The 16,389-nt window shown below is 35.0% G+C and overlaps 1 protein-coding gene across 2 annotated transcripts in view; it reads left to right on the forward strand.

The window, feature by feature from the left end:
- Positions 1-16,389, forward strand: part of RPAP3 (RNA polymerase II associated protein 3) — a 40,931-nt gene that overhangs the window by 6,134 nt on the left and 18,408 nt on the right. For both annotated transcript variants that reach the window (XM_019934557.3, XM_073788776.1), the window contains exons 4-9: positions 2,843-2,965; positions 3,798-3,925; positions 7,068-7,189; positions 7,921-7,991; positions 9,009-9,134; positions 10,600-10,727. In XM_019934557.3, coding sequence (XP_019790116.2) covers positions 2,843-2,965; positions 3,798-3,925; positions 7,068-7,189; positions 7,921-7,991; positions 9,009-9,134; positions 10,600-10,727 — 698 coding nt within the window. The remainder of the gene's footprint in view (positions 1-2,842; positions 2,966-3,797; positions 3,926-7,067; positions 7,190-7,920; positions 7,992-9,008; positions 9,135-10,599; positions 10,728-16,389) is intronic.

A 16,389-nucleotide genomic window follows, 5' to 3' on the forward strand; every position in this document is an offset into this window, starting at 1 on the left:
AATTCTTTTCCCGTTTAGGTTATTACAGAATATTGAGCAGAGTTCTCTGTACTATACAGTAGGTCCTTGTTGGTTATCTATTTTAGATATAGTAGTGTGCACATGTCAATCCCAAACTCCCAATCTACCCCTACCCCCCGACCCTTCCCCCCGGTAACCGTAAGTTTGTTCTCTAAGTCTGTGAATCTGTTTCTGTTTTATAAATAAATTCATTTGTATCTTTTTTTTTTATTTTTTAGATTCTGCATATAAGCAATATCATATGATATTTGTCTTTCTCTGTCTGACTTACTTAGTATGATAATCTCCATATCCATCCATGTTGCTGCAAATGGCATTATTTTATTCTTTTTTGTGGCTGAGTAATATTCCATTGTATATATGTACCACATTTTCTTTATCCCTTCCTCTGTCGATGGACATTTAGGTTGCTTCCATGTCTTGGCTATTGTAAATAGTGCTGCTAGGAGCATTGGGCTGCATGTATGTTTTCAAATTAGAGTTTTTGTCTTTTCCGGTTATATGCCCAGGAGTGGGATTGCTGGATCATATGGTAGCTCTATTTTTAGTTTTGTAAGGAACCTCTATACTGTTCTCCATAGTGGCTGAACCAATTTACATTCCCACCAGCAGAGTGGGAGGGTTCCCTTTTCTCCACGCCCTCTCCAGCATTTATTATTTGTAGACTTTTTGATGATGGCTGCTCTGACTGGTATGAAGTGATACCTCATTGTAGTTTTGATTTGCATTTCTCTGATAATTAGTGATGTTGAGCATCTTTTCATGTGCCTATTGTCCATCTGTATGTCTTCTTTGGAGAAATGTCTATTTAGGTCTTCTGCCCTGGTTGTATTTTTCTTAATGAAACCAAGGCTAATTGAGTCCAGAGAGAGCACACATTATTATTTAAATAGTATGTCATCTGCTTTAGTAATGTCTCGATGCAAGAGAAGTATGATTTTGGGTCTTGAATTTATTACTGTTGGAAATGATACTTTCTGAACATGATTTATTCTCTGCTAAGTATTATTTAATCTGCTTTCATTTTTTGTAACTTTACCCCCTTCTATGTAGCCTTTTCCTTTTCATAAATTGGAATCTTCTTAGAATGCCCTTTCCTAAAAGGCATCATGTCAGATGATTTCTTAGAGAGTTGCTTTCTACAGTCATTTATTCATTCAACAGATATTGATTGAACTCCTGGTTTGTGTGGCCAGTGCAGTCATGGTTGTTCCATTCTAGTTCAGATCTGAGCAGCGGCTTTGGTGTTCTGCTGCTGTTAGTTTTCTACACATGTGTGTGTAACAGGGTTGGACAGTCTTGGCTTTAATCTTGGTAGGCTGATGGAATTTCTAGAATCTTCATGCTAAAACACATAGCTAAATTTCAGTCCATCTTTGAATGTTCATTCAATGAAACTAAGCATAGGTCTTATTTTGCTTTTTAATTTATCAACAATTTTTTCCTACATAAATTATTTAAAATAGTATATTGTTAAATACAGAAAGGATTTTGTTTATATAATAATTAAGTTTTTGTTTACATGAGGTTTTTTTAATAAATTTTTAAATTTTATTTTACTTATTTTTGGCTGCATTGGGTCTTCGTTGTTGCGTGCGGGCTTTCTCTAGTTGCGTCAAGAGGGTGTGCTACTCTTTGTTGCGGTGTGCGGGCTTCTCATTGCGGTGGCTTCTCTTGTTGCAGAGCACGGGCTCTAGAGCACAGGCTCAGTAGTTGTGGCTCACGGGCTTAGTCGCTCTGCAGCACGTGGGATCTTTCCGGACCAGGGCTTGAACCCGTGTCCTCTGCATTGGCAGGCGGGTTCTTAACCACTGCGCCACCAGGGAAACCCCGTTTACATGAGTTTTAATGAACTCTTTAATGGTTACTGGTTTAAAATCTCTTACTAGGGAGTTCCCTGGTGGCCTAGTGATTACGATTCTGGGCTTTCACTGCCGTGGCCTGGGTTCAGTCCCTGGCTGGGGAACTGAGATCCCGTGAGCCAAGTGGTGCGGGAAAAAAAAGAAAAATCTCTAACTAAAAATCATTCTTTTATTATATGTGCTAAAAAAAATGATTAAAAAAATACTGATGGGGTCCATGAAATGATTCATTACCATGAAAGGAATGTGTGAGTCAAAAGAGATTGGGAATTGCTGGACTAGCATGTTACGTATTTTCTTTGGTAGAGTCAGCTATATTTGGAATAGACTGAGAAACAGTATAATATAGTCATTGAGAGCCCTCTGGAGGAGGCAGACTGCCTGGGTTCAGATCCTCATTTGGCCACTTACTAGCTGAGTGACCCTGAGTGAGTTAACTAACTTCTGTTTGTCATTTCCTTCAAGTGAAACACATGGGTAATTATGTCTACCTCATAGGTTGCTGTGAGAATCAGGAGTTAATTGTGCTCTACAAGCAGTTTTTGTTTTAAAAATAAGAGAAAAAAAAGGTTTTTAGATAAAACCTTTCTCTGCTGTTGGATGCAATTACATAGATTTGGGGTTATTTGCAAACTTCTCTTATGTAAAGGAATAATACTTCACTGCTAATAGTTTGTGATTTAGCGGTGATTTTTAGACTCTATTGACTTAGCTTACTTTATGAATTCAAAGTCAGATTCTCTAAGTGGTTTGGATCTTGGTTTTCTAAGCAAGAATACCCTTTTGTCTGGGTTTAGTCTTAAGAATGAGAGGTTACTTGAGTTGCTTTTGTAGGCCTTTGGGTCCTTAGATTGTAACAACTTAACGTTCTGTTGAATGTTCTTTGGGGGGGCGGAGTTTATCTTCTGTTTTTAATGGTCATGTAATTATGAACACTGTTTCCCTACTTTTGATTTCAGGACAGTATCCTTGATGAGCTTGACAAAGAAGAGAGTACCCATGATTCTGTGTCGCAAGAATCGGAGTCAGAAGAAGATGGGATTCATGTAGATTCACAAAAGGCTCTTGCTCTAAAAGAAAAGGTACTCTTTAGGTTAGCCGTTGGTTCCTTCAAGTAAGCAGGATATGTAGAAAATCATGTCCATCCCAAGATTTCTACAGCATAATTTAGGGGGTGTTCAAACTTTAAGCTGTTATTGGCTATATCGCTATTGGGAGGCAGTACAGTGTAGTGGTTAGGAGTATGTGCTCTGAAACCAGATTATCTAGGTTCACATCCTGTGACAAGTTCTTTAAATTGCCTGTATGTACTCAGTTTTCTCAGCCGTAAAATAAGATTAATATTATTACTAAACCTCAGTGGGTGGTTGTGTTATTAAATGAATTATTATATGTAAAGTGCTTGGAGCATACAGAGAGTTACTCCAGGGCTTTAAGTAGTAGACTGAAATACTAATCAGATCAGCGCGTGATTCTTGACATGGACATCATATCCCACTCTTCCATATCACAGACCATCTTTGGTTGCTCTTTGGAACGTTCAACATCTCCCTGAGGAATGCCTCATTATTGTAAAACTGGCTGTATTGCTTTTCAAAGAGGTGGCACTCTTTCAGATTAAAATTTATCTTTGTGCCTTTCTTTTGTTACATTTCTGTGGGTTCATATTGTCAACAAGAAGTATATAATGCTAGGGATTTTACTCATTTTTCTGCCAGGGCTCTTGGATTGTGACCAAACTATGACTATGTAGTGAATTTTAGCACTTGTAAAAAGACCACTTTGCTTAATTCCCTTGCCTTTCCTGTGAGCCTTGATCACATGGCTAATGAGATAGGAAGAGATGGATAATAATGAAAGAAAATGGCTCTGGAATTCTGTGCCAGTATATATCTGACTCGTATGCTTTTTCAGGGTAATAAACACTTCAAACAAGGAAAATATGATGAAGCGATCGAATGCTACACCAAAGGCATGAGTGCTGACCCATATAACCCTGTGTTGCCAACAAACAGAGCATCAGCGTACTTTAGACTGAAAAAGTAAGGAGTTTCCATAATGTGTGTGAATATTGTATGTGTATATGGAGACTTGAAAAAAAAAACTTTCGTGATAAAATGTGTGGGAACGCTTGAAAAAGTTTTACATTTCTTTTCAACTACAAATTTTTGTAACTCACTCCCTTTTATTCAGTTCTTTTACTTAAGCCGTTTTAAACATTCAGGTGCTCAAACCCTGCTCCTGTAGCCCACTTTACCGAGGTGTTCCTCCTCTAAAAGTTGAGTAAGGATGCTCTTTACCTAATTCACAGGTGCAAAAAACGTCAGCTGGGTAAAAGTTTTTTATAAATTAATTTTGCTTCATTATTTTGAAAAATTATTTATCCACTATTTAACACAGAGAAATTTTATTATGGTAAACTTAAAATGTGTTTCAACATTTGTTTAAGTCATACCCTTTAAATAAATACTTAATGTTGAAGAACATAAATGTGTATGGTCTTAATCCTAAGCAGGGAACTGACCTATCATAAGAAATTTTAAAAAGACAAATACCATCAAGGAGGACATGCTTACTGTTTTAATTATTTGGAAATACGAACTATATTGGTGTCTGAGTTTTTACTGTTTGAAATAGAATATTTTTAGATCTTTGAAACTCGTGCTATTCATATCCTGACAAATTAGGGGAATATTTACATTTTATAATATTTGATATCTACACTATGTAAGTGATGAAGAAAAATTTTAAATAAACCTGCATGAGCCTGCCACCCAGCTTAAGAACCAGAACATTATTTTTGAAGCTACCTTTGATATTCTTTTCCATATCCTGACCCTTGTCCCTCCCAGTAAACCATTATCTTGAGTTGTATATCATTCTTTTGGTTTAAAAAAAAAAAAGTTCATTATATATGTATGTATCTTTAAATAATATATTGTATAACATTGCTTATTTTTGAGCTTTAAAAGTATTTCATACTGGATGTAGTCTTCTGTGGCTTGTCTATTTCTTTGAATAGTATCTTTCTAAGGTTTGTTTGTATTTTGCATATAGCTGTAGATCTCTCATTTTCACTGTTACATGCAGTTCCTTTTTAGTAATATACCATTATGTATCCATTCTCCGGTTGCTGGATTGTTGGTTTGTTCCTTTCTCTCTTTCCTTTTCTTCTCCCTGCTTTCTTTCCCTGCCTTCCACCCTCCTTCCCTTTCTTATTTAACAACAGTGATACTGTGAACACCCTTGTACCTATTTCTTGGTGCTGGGTCATAGGATGTGCACAGGTTCAACTTTAAATGGTGGTAACCAGTTGCTACAAGGGTAGTTGTAACATTCCTGTTAGCAGTGTATAAGAGTGAATGTTCCGTATCTTTACCAACACGGGTATAATTGGGCTTCTGAATTGTTTTCAGTCTAGGGGGTGTAAAATGGTAATTCACTGTGGCCTTAACTTGCATTTCCCCAATTTCTAATGAGGTTGAGCATCTTCTTATATGTTTATTCACCACTTATTTATTTTTTTTCTGTGAAACGTCTGTTTTATCTTTTGACCATTTTTCTGTTAGGCTGTTTTGCTGTTGATTTTTAAGAGTTCTTTATTCTAGATACTAATTCTTTAGTGTTTATTTATAATAATTATCTTGTCTCAATTTGTAGTTGGTCTTCCTTTTTTTATGGAGTCTTGGTGAGCAGAAATTTTTAATTTAATGTAATTTTTTATTATTATTTTTATTTATTTGTTTATTTTTTGCGGTACGCGGGCCTCTCACTGCTGTGGCCTCTCCCGGTGCGGAGCACAGGCTCTGGACGCGCAGGCTCAGCGGCCATGGCTCACGGGCCTAGCCGCTCCGCGGCATGTGGGATCTTCCCAGACCGGGGCACAAACCTGTGTCCCCTGCATCGGCAGGCGGACTCTCAACCACTGCGCCACCTAATTTTATTTTTAAAAAGTATATTATTATTTTTTCGACCCCACCATGTGGCATGTGGGATCTTAGTTCCCCAACCAGGGATTGAACCTGTGCCCCCTGCATTGGGAGCTCAGAGTTTCAACTACAGACTGCCAGGGAAGTCCCAGAAATTTTTAATTTTAATGTGTTTCATTTATTGATTTTTGTAAAATGTTGGCACTTTGAAAAATATGATTTGTTAAAGTAGTTTCCTTCCCTGAGTTCGTAACAGTCTCCTATATTTACTCCTAAAAGTTTTACTTTTCATGCTTAAGTCTTTTTATATATGCTGAAGGTAGAATTCCAGTTTCATATCTTTTCACATGAATATCCCAGTTGTTTCAGACCTATTTGTTGAATATCCATGCTTTCCCCATGAATCTGCAATTCCACTGTTGTCATATGTCAAGTTTGCACGGATCTCTTTTTCATCTCTGTATTCTTTACGTTGATCTGTTGCCCATTACTATAACCATTCCACACTCTCTTTAATTATTATAGCATTATAATTATAATTTCTTGGTATTTGGTATAGGGCATTCTCCTACCTTATTATTCTTTAGGAATGTTGGGTATTTTTGAACTTTTACTTATCAATATAAATTTTAGAATCATCTTGTCAAATTCCTTGAAAACTTTTAATTACAATTGCATTGGATTTATAGATCAGTTTGGAGAGAATTATATTGTTGTGTTTTTGTGTCTTATTATAGATGAATGTGAAATTGCTCTACTTCTTTGATGTCTTTGAAGACAGTCTTGTAATTTTCTGCATATGGATCTTGTACATCTTTTGTTAGATTTATCAGTTTTTTGTTGCTGATCTCTAGTAGAGTAGCCACCTTGCTAAACTTTCATTATTTCTAACAGTGTCTCCAGATTGTTTTTGAGTTTTCTTGGTAGACCATCATATCATCTAAGAATGTCAGTTTTGTTCCTTCCTTTACAGTTCTTTTGGCTGTTATTTCTTTCTTATGGAACTACATTGGCCAGGACCTCTAGCACAGTACTGAGAAAAAGCGGTGATAGTGGGCATTTTTGTTCTTTGCTTTAAAGGGAGTAGTGCTCAAGTCTCAGCATCAGGAATTATTGGTTTTAGTGGGCTTCACTAAAAGGAGATGGGAAACATGCCTTCAGTTGGGAAGTAAATTCCCTTTTCAGAGATTTCAGAAACAAATTTTTTGAAGTTTTGGTTTAACAGATGATTTTTATTTATTTTTTTAAATTGTAGATTTGCTGTTGCTGAGTCTGATTGTAATTTAGCAATTGCCTTGAATAGAAGTTATACAAAGGCTTATGCAAGACGAGGTGCTGCTCGAGTTGCTTTGCAAAAATTAGAGGATGCCAAAAAAGGTATTAATATTTTCCAAGTCATCCATATCTAAAAAATTATTTAAAATTTTAATTTAACTGATGCTATATGAAGAATAATAGAGAATGATAGTTACTACCTTCAGAGATCTGTCTATTATTGAATAAAACTCATTTTTGCAATTTAAACTGTGTCTTGATATTTTGGGAAAAGAGCATGTTATTTGCCACCAATTAGACTTTGGTTCAAATTCTCATTTGACCATGAGCTGTGTGACCAGGAGAAGGTTACGTATCTTCTCTGATTTTCAATTTCTCATCTGTAAAATAGGGATTAAAACATCTTGTTGGCTATTATGAGGCTAGAGGTAATGCATGTAAAGCCTTAACACATTTTTATTTATTTGTAAATTCTAAGCCTTCCATTATTCCATAAAATAGGTTTGCATAGTACAAATCACAAAATCTGAATGACGCTGATGTCTGAAAGATTGTGCTCCTTCTTGGTTTTATGAAGTATAACTTATGATAGCAAGTATTCTTCCCGGGGCTGGTAGAAGAAGGTGATCTGTCACAAGGATTCTGTCAGGGTTTTGTCTGTCCTGGGGGAATGGAGGCAGTCCAGTGGCATAATGTTAGTGTTTCTTAGTTCCTCTTAGTTTTGCTACAGGATAGTTAGCTATTTGTCACATGTAAGCAAATGATTGTTGTTCTATACCGGTTTTTTAATCTCATATGTCTTTCAAATATTCTTTATCTTCTGTTTTACTCAGATTATGAAAAAGTATTAGAACTGGAACCCAATAACTTTGAAGCTACAAATGAACTCAGGAAAATTAATCAGGTAAACTGGTTATTTAAATTAAGTACATTACTTATTACTTTTATTTGATAAAGTAAAGGTTTTTGCATAGACTTTGTACTATGTAACATAGACATTTTTCTACTTTTAGTTCTTTGTACTATAGAGTTTTTTACTAAACAAATGTGTAAGCTAGAGGTGGTATAATGGTATTTAAAGATTCTTAATTAGTTATTATCTTAAAAAGTTGTCTGAGATATTTAGAACTACTGCTGCTTCACTTTTTCCTAGATGTCAGAATCATTTTTCTTTATCTCACTGATTTTTCTGATTTGGCTTGTGCTTTGATTTTTGTACTTTTGCATATTTCTTTGATTTTGTATAGTTTTAAAGTTGCTCCATCTTTATGGTCTATATAGCAAAAATAATACTAATTTTTTAACAGTAAGAAAATAGGTACTTAAATGTAAAATTTGCTGTCAAATGATACTGAACAGTTACATATTCCTTTTACTTTGCTGTTGAATCAGTTATAATTATTTTGCCATCTGTTGAAACTTTGATAAAAAAGTGACAATGATTGGGGAAAGTCTGCCTTTAAATATTGCCATTACTTATTGCACATAAAATCTGTTGGTAGATATATCAACTTGATTATAATTGTGAACTGTATTGTGTATTTTCGTGTTTTGTCCTAGGTCAAATAATGACTATGAATATTAAATTTGAGAAATTTGGTGATGTGGTCTCAAATACCTTCTTTATTTTTGAAAATTGTTCCTAGAACAGTGTAGAAATTCAATAAATATTTGTTGAATAAATAAATGAACAACTGTCTTTAGTGAATATTACTTATTTTAATTGGAATAAGATACACATTAAATTTCTTTGCTTTTTATTTTAGTAAGTAGAAAGATTTTGAATTGGCATAAATATTATTTTAATTATTTGAAATGTGGCAGGAATTCTAATATATTTGAATAATTTATTGTTTTAAAGTCAAATATGTATGCGTCTTCCATTACTTGTTTTATTTTAGCTGACTGCTATGTCTCCTAGGCTTTAACTTCCAAAGAAAACTCATATCCAGAGGAAGCTGATACAATGATTAAGTCAGCTGAAGGAGAGAAAAAACAAATTGAAGAGCAACAGAATAAACAGCAGGCCATTTCAGAGAAAGATCGGGTAATCCAGGATTCCAACAAATATATGTTTCTCTGAGCTTACTCTTAGCTTTTTGTGTATCAGTTAAGTTTCTGTCTTTCCTAATATTATATTAAAATTCTTCTTCAGTAGAAACTGAGACTTAAATATACTAAAACTTCTGGGGCCTACTAATTAAAACTTTGAGTAATTGATGACTTAATACATAATATTAAAAAAGTATTTAAGTTTAGGAAACAAATTATTTTTGAGCATTTTAACATATATTTACATATTGTGGTTATAAATTTAAAATACAAATAAATTACAATTCATTCTTACTTATTTTTCATTAACTCCCACTGAACTATTTCTGATAAAAATTTCTTTAGAAATCCTGAGTTGAGATTTAATTTAACATATTATAGCCTTTCATGGACCCACAACAAATACTTATGGAATGATTATTGATTGTGATATATCTGATTCTGATTAGAAATAAATGTTACAGTGAACTCTAGTATACACATTCCAATACAGTTTAATTTATCCTATGTTTAGGTATATTAATGTTACTGAAGAGTGAGCTGTACAGTCTGATACTCTGTTCTTTCACAAAAATTATTTGAGTTTTGAAATTCTTCTGTAGAGATTCTATTTTTTTTGGCCGTGCCTTGTGGCTTGTGGGATCTTAGTTCCCTGACCAGGGTTTGAACCAAGGCCCTCAGCAGTGAGAGCGTGGAGTCCTAACCACTGGAACGCCAGGGAATTCCCTGTACAGATTCTAATATTACTAAAGAGTATAATATTCGGGCCTATATTTATTTATTTATTTATAAAATTCTATTTACTTATTTATTTTTTGGCTATGTTGGTCTTCGTTGCTGCGCGTGGGCTTTCTGTAGTTGCCGTGAGCGGCAGCTACTCTGCGTTGCGGTGCCCAGGCTTCTCATTGTGGTGGCTTCTCTTGTTGCAGAGCACGGGCTCTAGGCACACGGGCTTCAGTAGTTCTGGCGCACGGGCTTCAGTGGTTGTGGCTCACGGGCTCTAGAGTGCAGGCTCAGTAGTTGTGGCACCTTGGCTTAGTTGCTCCACGGCATGTGGGATCTTCCCAGACCAGGGCTCGAACCCGTGTCCCCTGCATCGGCAAGCGGACTCTCAACCACTGCGCCACCAGGGAAACCCCTGGGCCTATATTTATTAAAATGTGTTTTTAATTTAAGCTTTGTCCAATCTTAATTAATAAAATATGGTTAATGCCACAAGGTAATATAGTAGCATACTTTTTTTTTTAGTACTGAAAAGAGATTAACACCATTGGAAAAGCAATCCAAACTAACAGATTCTAAAACAAGTATCATGGATTTTTAGCAATTAAAATATAGTTTAATTACTGATATAATAATGATGGGTATACTTGCAGTGTTGCTAAAGATTTGAATTCAACTAACTTTTTTTTTTGCATTTTCTTTTTTATTCTTCTCCATACTTCTTTCCAAAATGACAGGGGAATGCATTTTTCAAAGAGGGGAAATATGAAAGAGCAATCGAATGCTATACTCGAGGGATAGCAGCAGATGGCGCTAATGCCCTTCTTCCAGCTAATAGAGCAATGGCCTATCTGAAGATTCAGAAGTAAGTATTGGTTACTTTTAATTCTTTTCAAGATGAAAAATGAAATTTACCATAAATTGGCATATTAGCTAAATAATAAATTTAATTCATTTACTTCTAAGCATTAAAGTTAGAGAGAGAGAGAGAGTTGTGTATGTGTGTCATAGTACATATTCAGTAAAAGTTAGCTCTAAAATATTTTTCCAGTTTTAATGCTCTGTCATTACACAATTTAACGCTTCTTTTATTTCTTTATGTTATTCTGAATTAGCGATTTGAAAGTTATTTTTAACCTCAGAACCCTTTGGGCAGAATCTTACCTGGAAGTGTATACATATATAACAAAAGGGAATTGCTGTCATTGAAACTGCTGATTGATTACATATACAACTAAAACTTGGTCCTGTGATACTAACCACATATTTCTGGATGCGCTCAAGGGCTCCATGTTGGACAGTCAGCAGGATAATATCTGATGACAGAAACTATGTCTTTGAATCTGTTGTAATAATACTTTACACACTAGTTACAGAATTAAAAATTCCTATAAATATTATAAGTAAGGATTCTAAACTATTCTGGTGCCGTAGACCACTTGGGCTGCATGATGCACCTTTCTCAAGATAATATTTTTAACTGCATAGTGATACATTTAGGATTACAAAGGAAATCAACTATGTTGAAATAGAGTTTTAAAAATATTAAAATTTGTGATACATTGGTATACATACTTTTAAAAATTAACATAGTACAAAATGAGAAACTATGTTTAAAATACAGGCAAGTTAAAAATAAAAATACAGGCAAGTTAAAGTTAAAAAATTTTTTAAAGACATATTATTGTGAAAGTTTGAATAAAGCCACTAGAATTTGGGGGTGTTCTTTGACACATCTTCCACATATTGATCAACCAGTATGTCTAGGTAATGCCCAGAAAGCAGCACAGATGATTACATTATACCAGTGTGATAACATATGGCTTCATTCTTTGGCATCCGAGTGACTGCTAGGGACAGCATTGCCTGGTAGCTGGCCAGCTGTGTCGTAAGAGCATTTATAAACAGGGGTACTATGATCACATGCAAACAAACAGCAGGTTAAACTGCCACTGTATTCCTGAAGTAGTTGTGTTATCTTAAAGATGTCTGTAACAAATGTAATGTGATATGAAAATAACTGATTTTTATTGGTGACAAAGTCATAGGTACTGTTTTTACTACTGTGGTTTGTTATCTACACTTGTAATTGAAAGGAAAGCTGCATTTCATTTAAAAGTTAATGAAAATAAGGGTACAGTATTTTTCCCAACCAAGTTTTCAGATCTCTCACAGGATCTCAGGATAGGAACCTCTATCATATAAGAAAATTTTGATTGTATATTTAACCTCATTGAAATTAATAGACACATTAGAAGTGTATTATTTTGATTAGTCAGAGTAAAGATCATTGCATATCTTACTAACTTAGGAAAATTTTGAATTTTGCTATTCCAGAATTGCACATGATTTAAAAATTGTAAGGCCTACATTTTTAGGTTTGACTAGTGCCAAGAATAATACCTTCTAATAGGTGATTATATTTACATTTATGAGAGCTCTAATTTATTGTGTTTTATTACTTTAGTTGATAACCACATAAGTATATTATGACAAGTTAACAGTATTTTTTAATTTGAAAGAACTATTATGTGACTTTTTAAAACACCTTTAGTGGAGTATAATTGCTTTACAATGGTGCGTTAGTTTCTGCCTTATAATAAAGTGAATCAGCTATACATATACATATGTCCCCATATCTCCTCCCTCTTGTGTCTCCCTCCCATCCTTCCTATCCCACCCCTCTAGGCGGTCACAAAGCACTGAGCTGATCTCCCTGTGCTATGCAGCTGCTTCCCACTAGCTATCTGTTTTACATTTGGTAGTATACATATGTCCATGCCACTCTCACTTCGTCCCAGCTTACCCTTCCCCCTCCTGGTGTCCTCAAGTCCATTGTCTACATCTGCGTCTTTATTCCTGTCCTGCCCCTACGTTCTTCATAACCATTTTTTTTTTTAGATTCCATGTATATGTATTAGCATAAGGTATGTGTTTTTCTCTTTCTGACTGACTGCACTCTGTGTGACAGACCCTAGGTCCATCCACCTCACTACAAATAACTCAATTTCGTTCCTTTTTATGGCTGAGTAATATTCCATTTTATATATGTGCCACACCTTTTTTATCCATTCATCTGTCGATGGACACTTAGGTTGCTTCCATGTCCTGGCTATTGTAAATAGAGCTGCAATGAACATTTTGGTACATGACTTTTTGAATTATGGTTTTCTCAGGGTATATGCCCAGTAGTGGGATTGCTGGGTCATATGGTAGTTCTATTTTTAGTTTTTTAAGGAACCTCCATACTGTTCTCCATAGTGGCTGCATCAATTTACATTCCCACCAACAGTGCAAGAGGGTTCCCTTTTCTCCACATGCTCTCTAGCATGTATTGTGTGTAGATTTTTTTGATGATGGCCATTCTGACTGGTGTGAGGTGATATACCTCATTGTAGTTTTGATTTGCATTTCTCTAATGATTAATGATGTTGAGCATTCATTTGTTTGTTGGCAATCTGTATATCTTCTTTGGAGAAATGTCTGTTTAGGTCTTCTGCCCATCTGCGGATTGGGTTGTTTCTTTTTTTGATATTGAGCTGTATGAGTTGCTTGTATATTTTGGAGATTAATCCTTTGTCAGTTGCTTCATTTGCAAATATTTTCTCCCATTCTGAGGGTTGTCTTTTGGTCTTGTTTATGGTTTCCTTTGCTGTGCAAAAGCTTTGAAGTTTCATTAGGTCCCATTTGTTTATTTTTGTTTTTATTTCCATTTCTCTAGGAGGTGGGTCAAAAAGGATCTTGCTGTGATTTATGTCATACGGTGTTCTGCCTATGTTTTCCTCTAAGAGTTTTATAGTGTCTGGCCTTACATTTAGGTCTTTAATCCATTTTAAGTTTATTTTTGTGTATGGTGTTAGGGAGTGTTCTGATTTCATTCTTTTACATGTAGCTGTCCAGTTTTCCCAGCACCACTTACTGAAGAGGCTGTCTTTTCTTCATTGTATATTCTTGCCTCCTTTTATCAAAAATAAGGTGACCATATGTGCGTGGCTTCATCTCTGGGCTTTCTATCCTGTTCCATTGATCTATATTTCAGTTTTTGTGGACAGTTCCATACTGTCTTGATACTGTAGCTTTGTAGTATAGCCTGAAGTCAGGGAGGCTGATTCCTCCAGCTCCGTTTTTCTTTCTCAAGATTGCTTTGGTTATTCGGGGTCTTTTGTGTTTGCATACAGATCGTGAAATTTTTTGTTCCAGTTCTGTGAAAAATGCCATTGGTAGTTTGATAGGGATTGCACTGAATCTGTGGATTGCTTTGGGTAGTATAGTCATTTTCACAGTGTTGATTATTCCAATCCAAAAACATTGTATATCTCTCCATCTGTTTGTATCTTTATTTTCTTTCATCAGTGTCTTATAGTTTTCTGCATACAGGTCTTTTGTCTCCTTAGGTAGGTGTATTCCTAGGTATTTTATTCTTTTGTTGCAGTGGTCAGTGGGAGTGTTTCTTTAATTTCTCTTTCTGATTTTTCATCATTAGTTTATAGGAATGTAAGACACTTCTGTGCATTAATTTTGTATCCTGTTACATTACCAAATTCATTGATTAGCTCTCGTAATTTTCTGGTAGCATCTTTAGGATTCTCTATGTATAGTATCATGTCATCGGCAAACAGTGACAGCTTTACTTCTTCTTTTCCAATTTGGAGTCCTTTTATTTCTTTTTCTTCTCTGACTGCGGTGGCTAAAACTTCCACAACTATGTTGAATAATAGTGGTGAGAATGGGCAACCATGCCTTGTTACTGATCTTAGTGGAAATGGTTTCAGTTTTTCACCATTGAGAACAATGTTGGCTGTCGGTTTGTCATATATGGCCTTTATTATGTTGAGATAAGTTCCCTCTATGCCTACTTTCTGGAGGGTTTTTATCATGTGTGTGTTGAATTGTGTTGAAAGCTTTCTCTGCCTCTAATGAGATGATCATATGGTTTTTATTCTTCAGTTTGTTAATATGCTGTATCACATTGATTGATTTGCATACATTGAAGAATCCTTGCATTCCTAGGATAAACCCCACTTGATCATGGTGTATGATCCTTTTAATGTGCTGTTGGATTCCATTTGCTAGTATTCTGTTGAGGATTTTTGCATCTATGTTCATCAGTGCTGTTGGCCTGTAATTTTTTTTCTCTGAGACGTCTTTGTCTGGAAGTGTTTGAGAAGGATAGGTGTTAGCTCTTCTCTAAATGTTTGATGGAATTTGCCTGTGAAGTCATCTGGTCCTGGGCTTTTGTTTGTTGGAAGATTTTTAATCACAGTCTCAATTTCAGTGCTTGTTTTTGGTCTGTTTATATTTTCTATTTCTTCCTGATTCAGTCTTGGAAGGTTGTGCCTTTCTAAGAATTTGTTCATTTTTCCAGGTTGTTCATTTTATTCGCATATAGTTGCTTGTAGTAATCTCTCATGATCCTTTGTATTTCTGCAGTGTCAGTTGTTACTTCTCCTTTTTCATTTCTAATTCTGTCGATTTGAGTCTTCTCCCTTTTTTTCTTGATGAGTCTGGCTAATGGTTTATCTATTTTGTTTATCTTCTCAAAGAACCAGCATTTAGTTTTATTGATCTTGCTATTGTTTCCTTCATTTCTGTTTCATTTATCTCTGATCTGATCTTTATGATTTCTTTCCTCTTCTTAACTTTGGGGTTTTTTGGTTCTTTTTTCTTTAATTGCTTTAGGTATAAGATTAGGTTGTTTATTTGAGATGTTTCTTGTTTCTTGAGGTAGGATTGTATTGCTATAAACTTCCCTCTTAGAACTGCTTTTGTTGCATCCCATTGGTTTTGGGTCGTCATGTTTTCATTGTCATTTGTTTCTAGGTATTTTTTGATTTCCTCTTTGATTTCTTCAGTGATCTCTTGCTTATTAAGTAGCGTATTGTTTAGCCTCCATGAGCTTGTAATTTTTACAGATTTTTTCCTGTAATTGATATCTAGTCTCATAGCATTGTGGTTGGAAAACATACTTGATGCAATTTCAATTTTCTTAAATTTATCAAGCGTTGATTTGTGACCCAAGATATGATCTATCCTGGTGAATGTTCCATGAGCACTTGAGAAGAAAGTGTATTCTGTTGTTTTCGGATGAAATGTCCTATAAATATCAATTAAGTCCATATTATTTAATGTATCATTTAAAGCTTGTGTTTCCTTGTTTATTTTCATTTTGGATGATCTGCCCATTGGTGAAAGTGGGGTATTAAAGTCTCCTACTATGTTTGTGTTACTGTCGATTTCCCCTTTTATGGCTGTTAGCATTTGCCTTATGTATTGAGGTGCTCCTATGTTGGGTGCATAAATACTTTCAATTGTTATATCTTCTTCTTGGATTGAGCCCTTGATCATTATGTAGTGTCCTTCTTTGTCTCTTGCAATAGTCTTTATTTTAAAGTCTATTTTGTCTGATGTGAGAATTGCTACTCCAGCTTTCTTTTGATTTCCATTTGCATGGAATATCTTTTTTCCATCCCCTCACTTTCACTCTGTATGTGTCCCTAGTTCTGAAGTGGGTCTCTTGTAGACAGCAT

The sequence above is a fragment of the Tursiops truncatus genome, chromosome 11 (assembly GCF_011762595.2).
Source record: "Tursiops truncatus isolate mTurTru1 chromosome 11, mTurTru1.mat.Y, whole genome shotgun sequence".
NCBI classification, from domain to species: Eukaryota; Metazoa; Chordata; class Mammalia; order Artiodactyla; family Delphinidae; genus Tursiops; species Tursiops truncatus.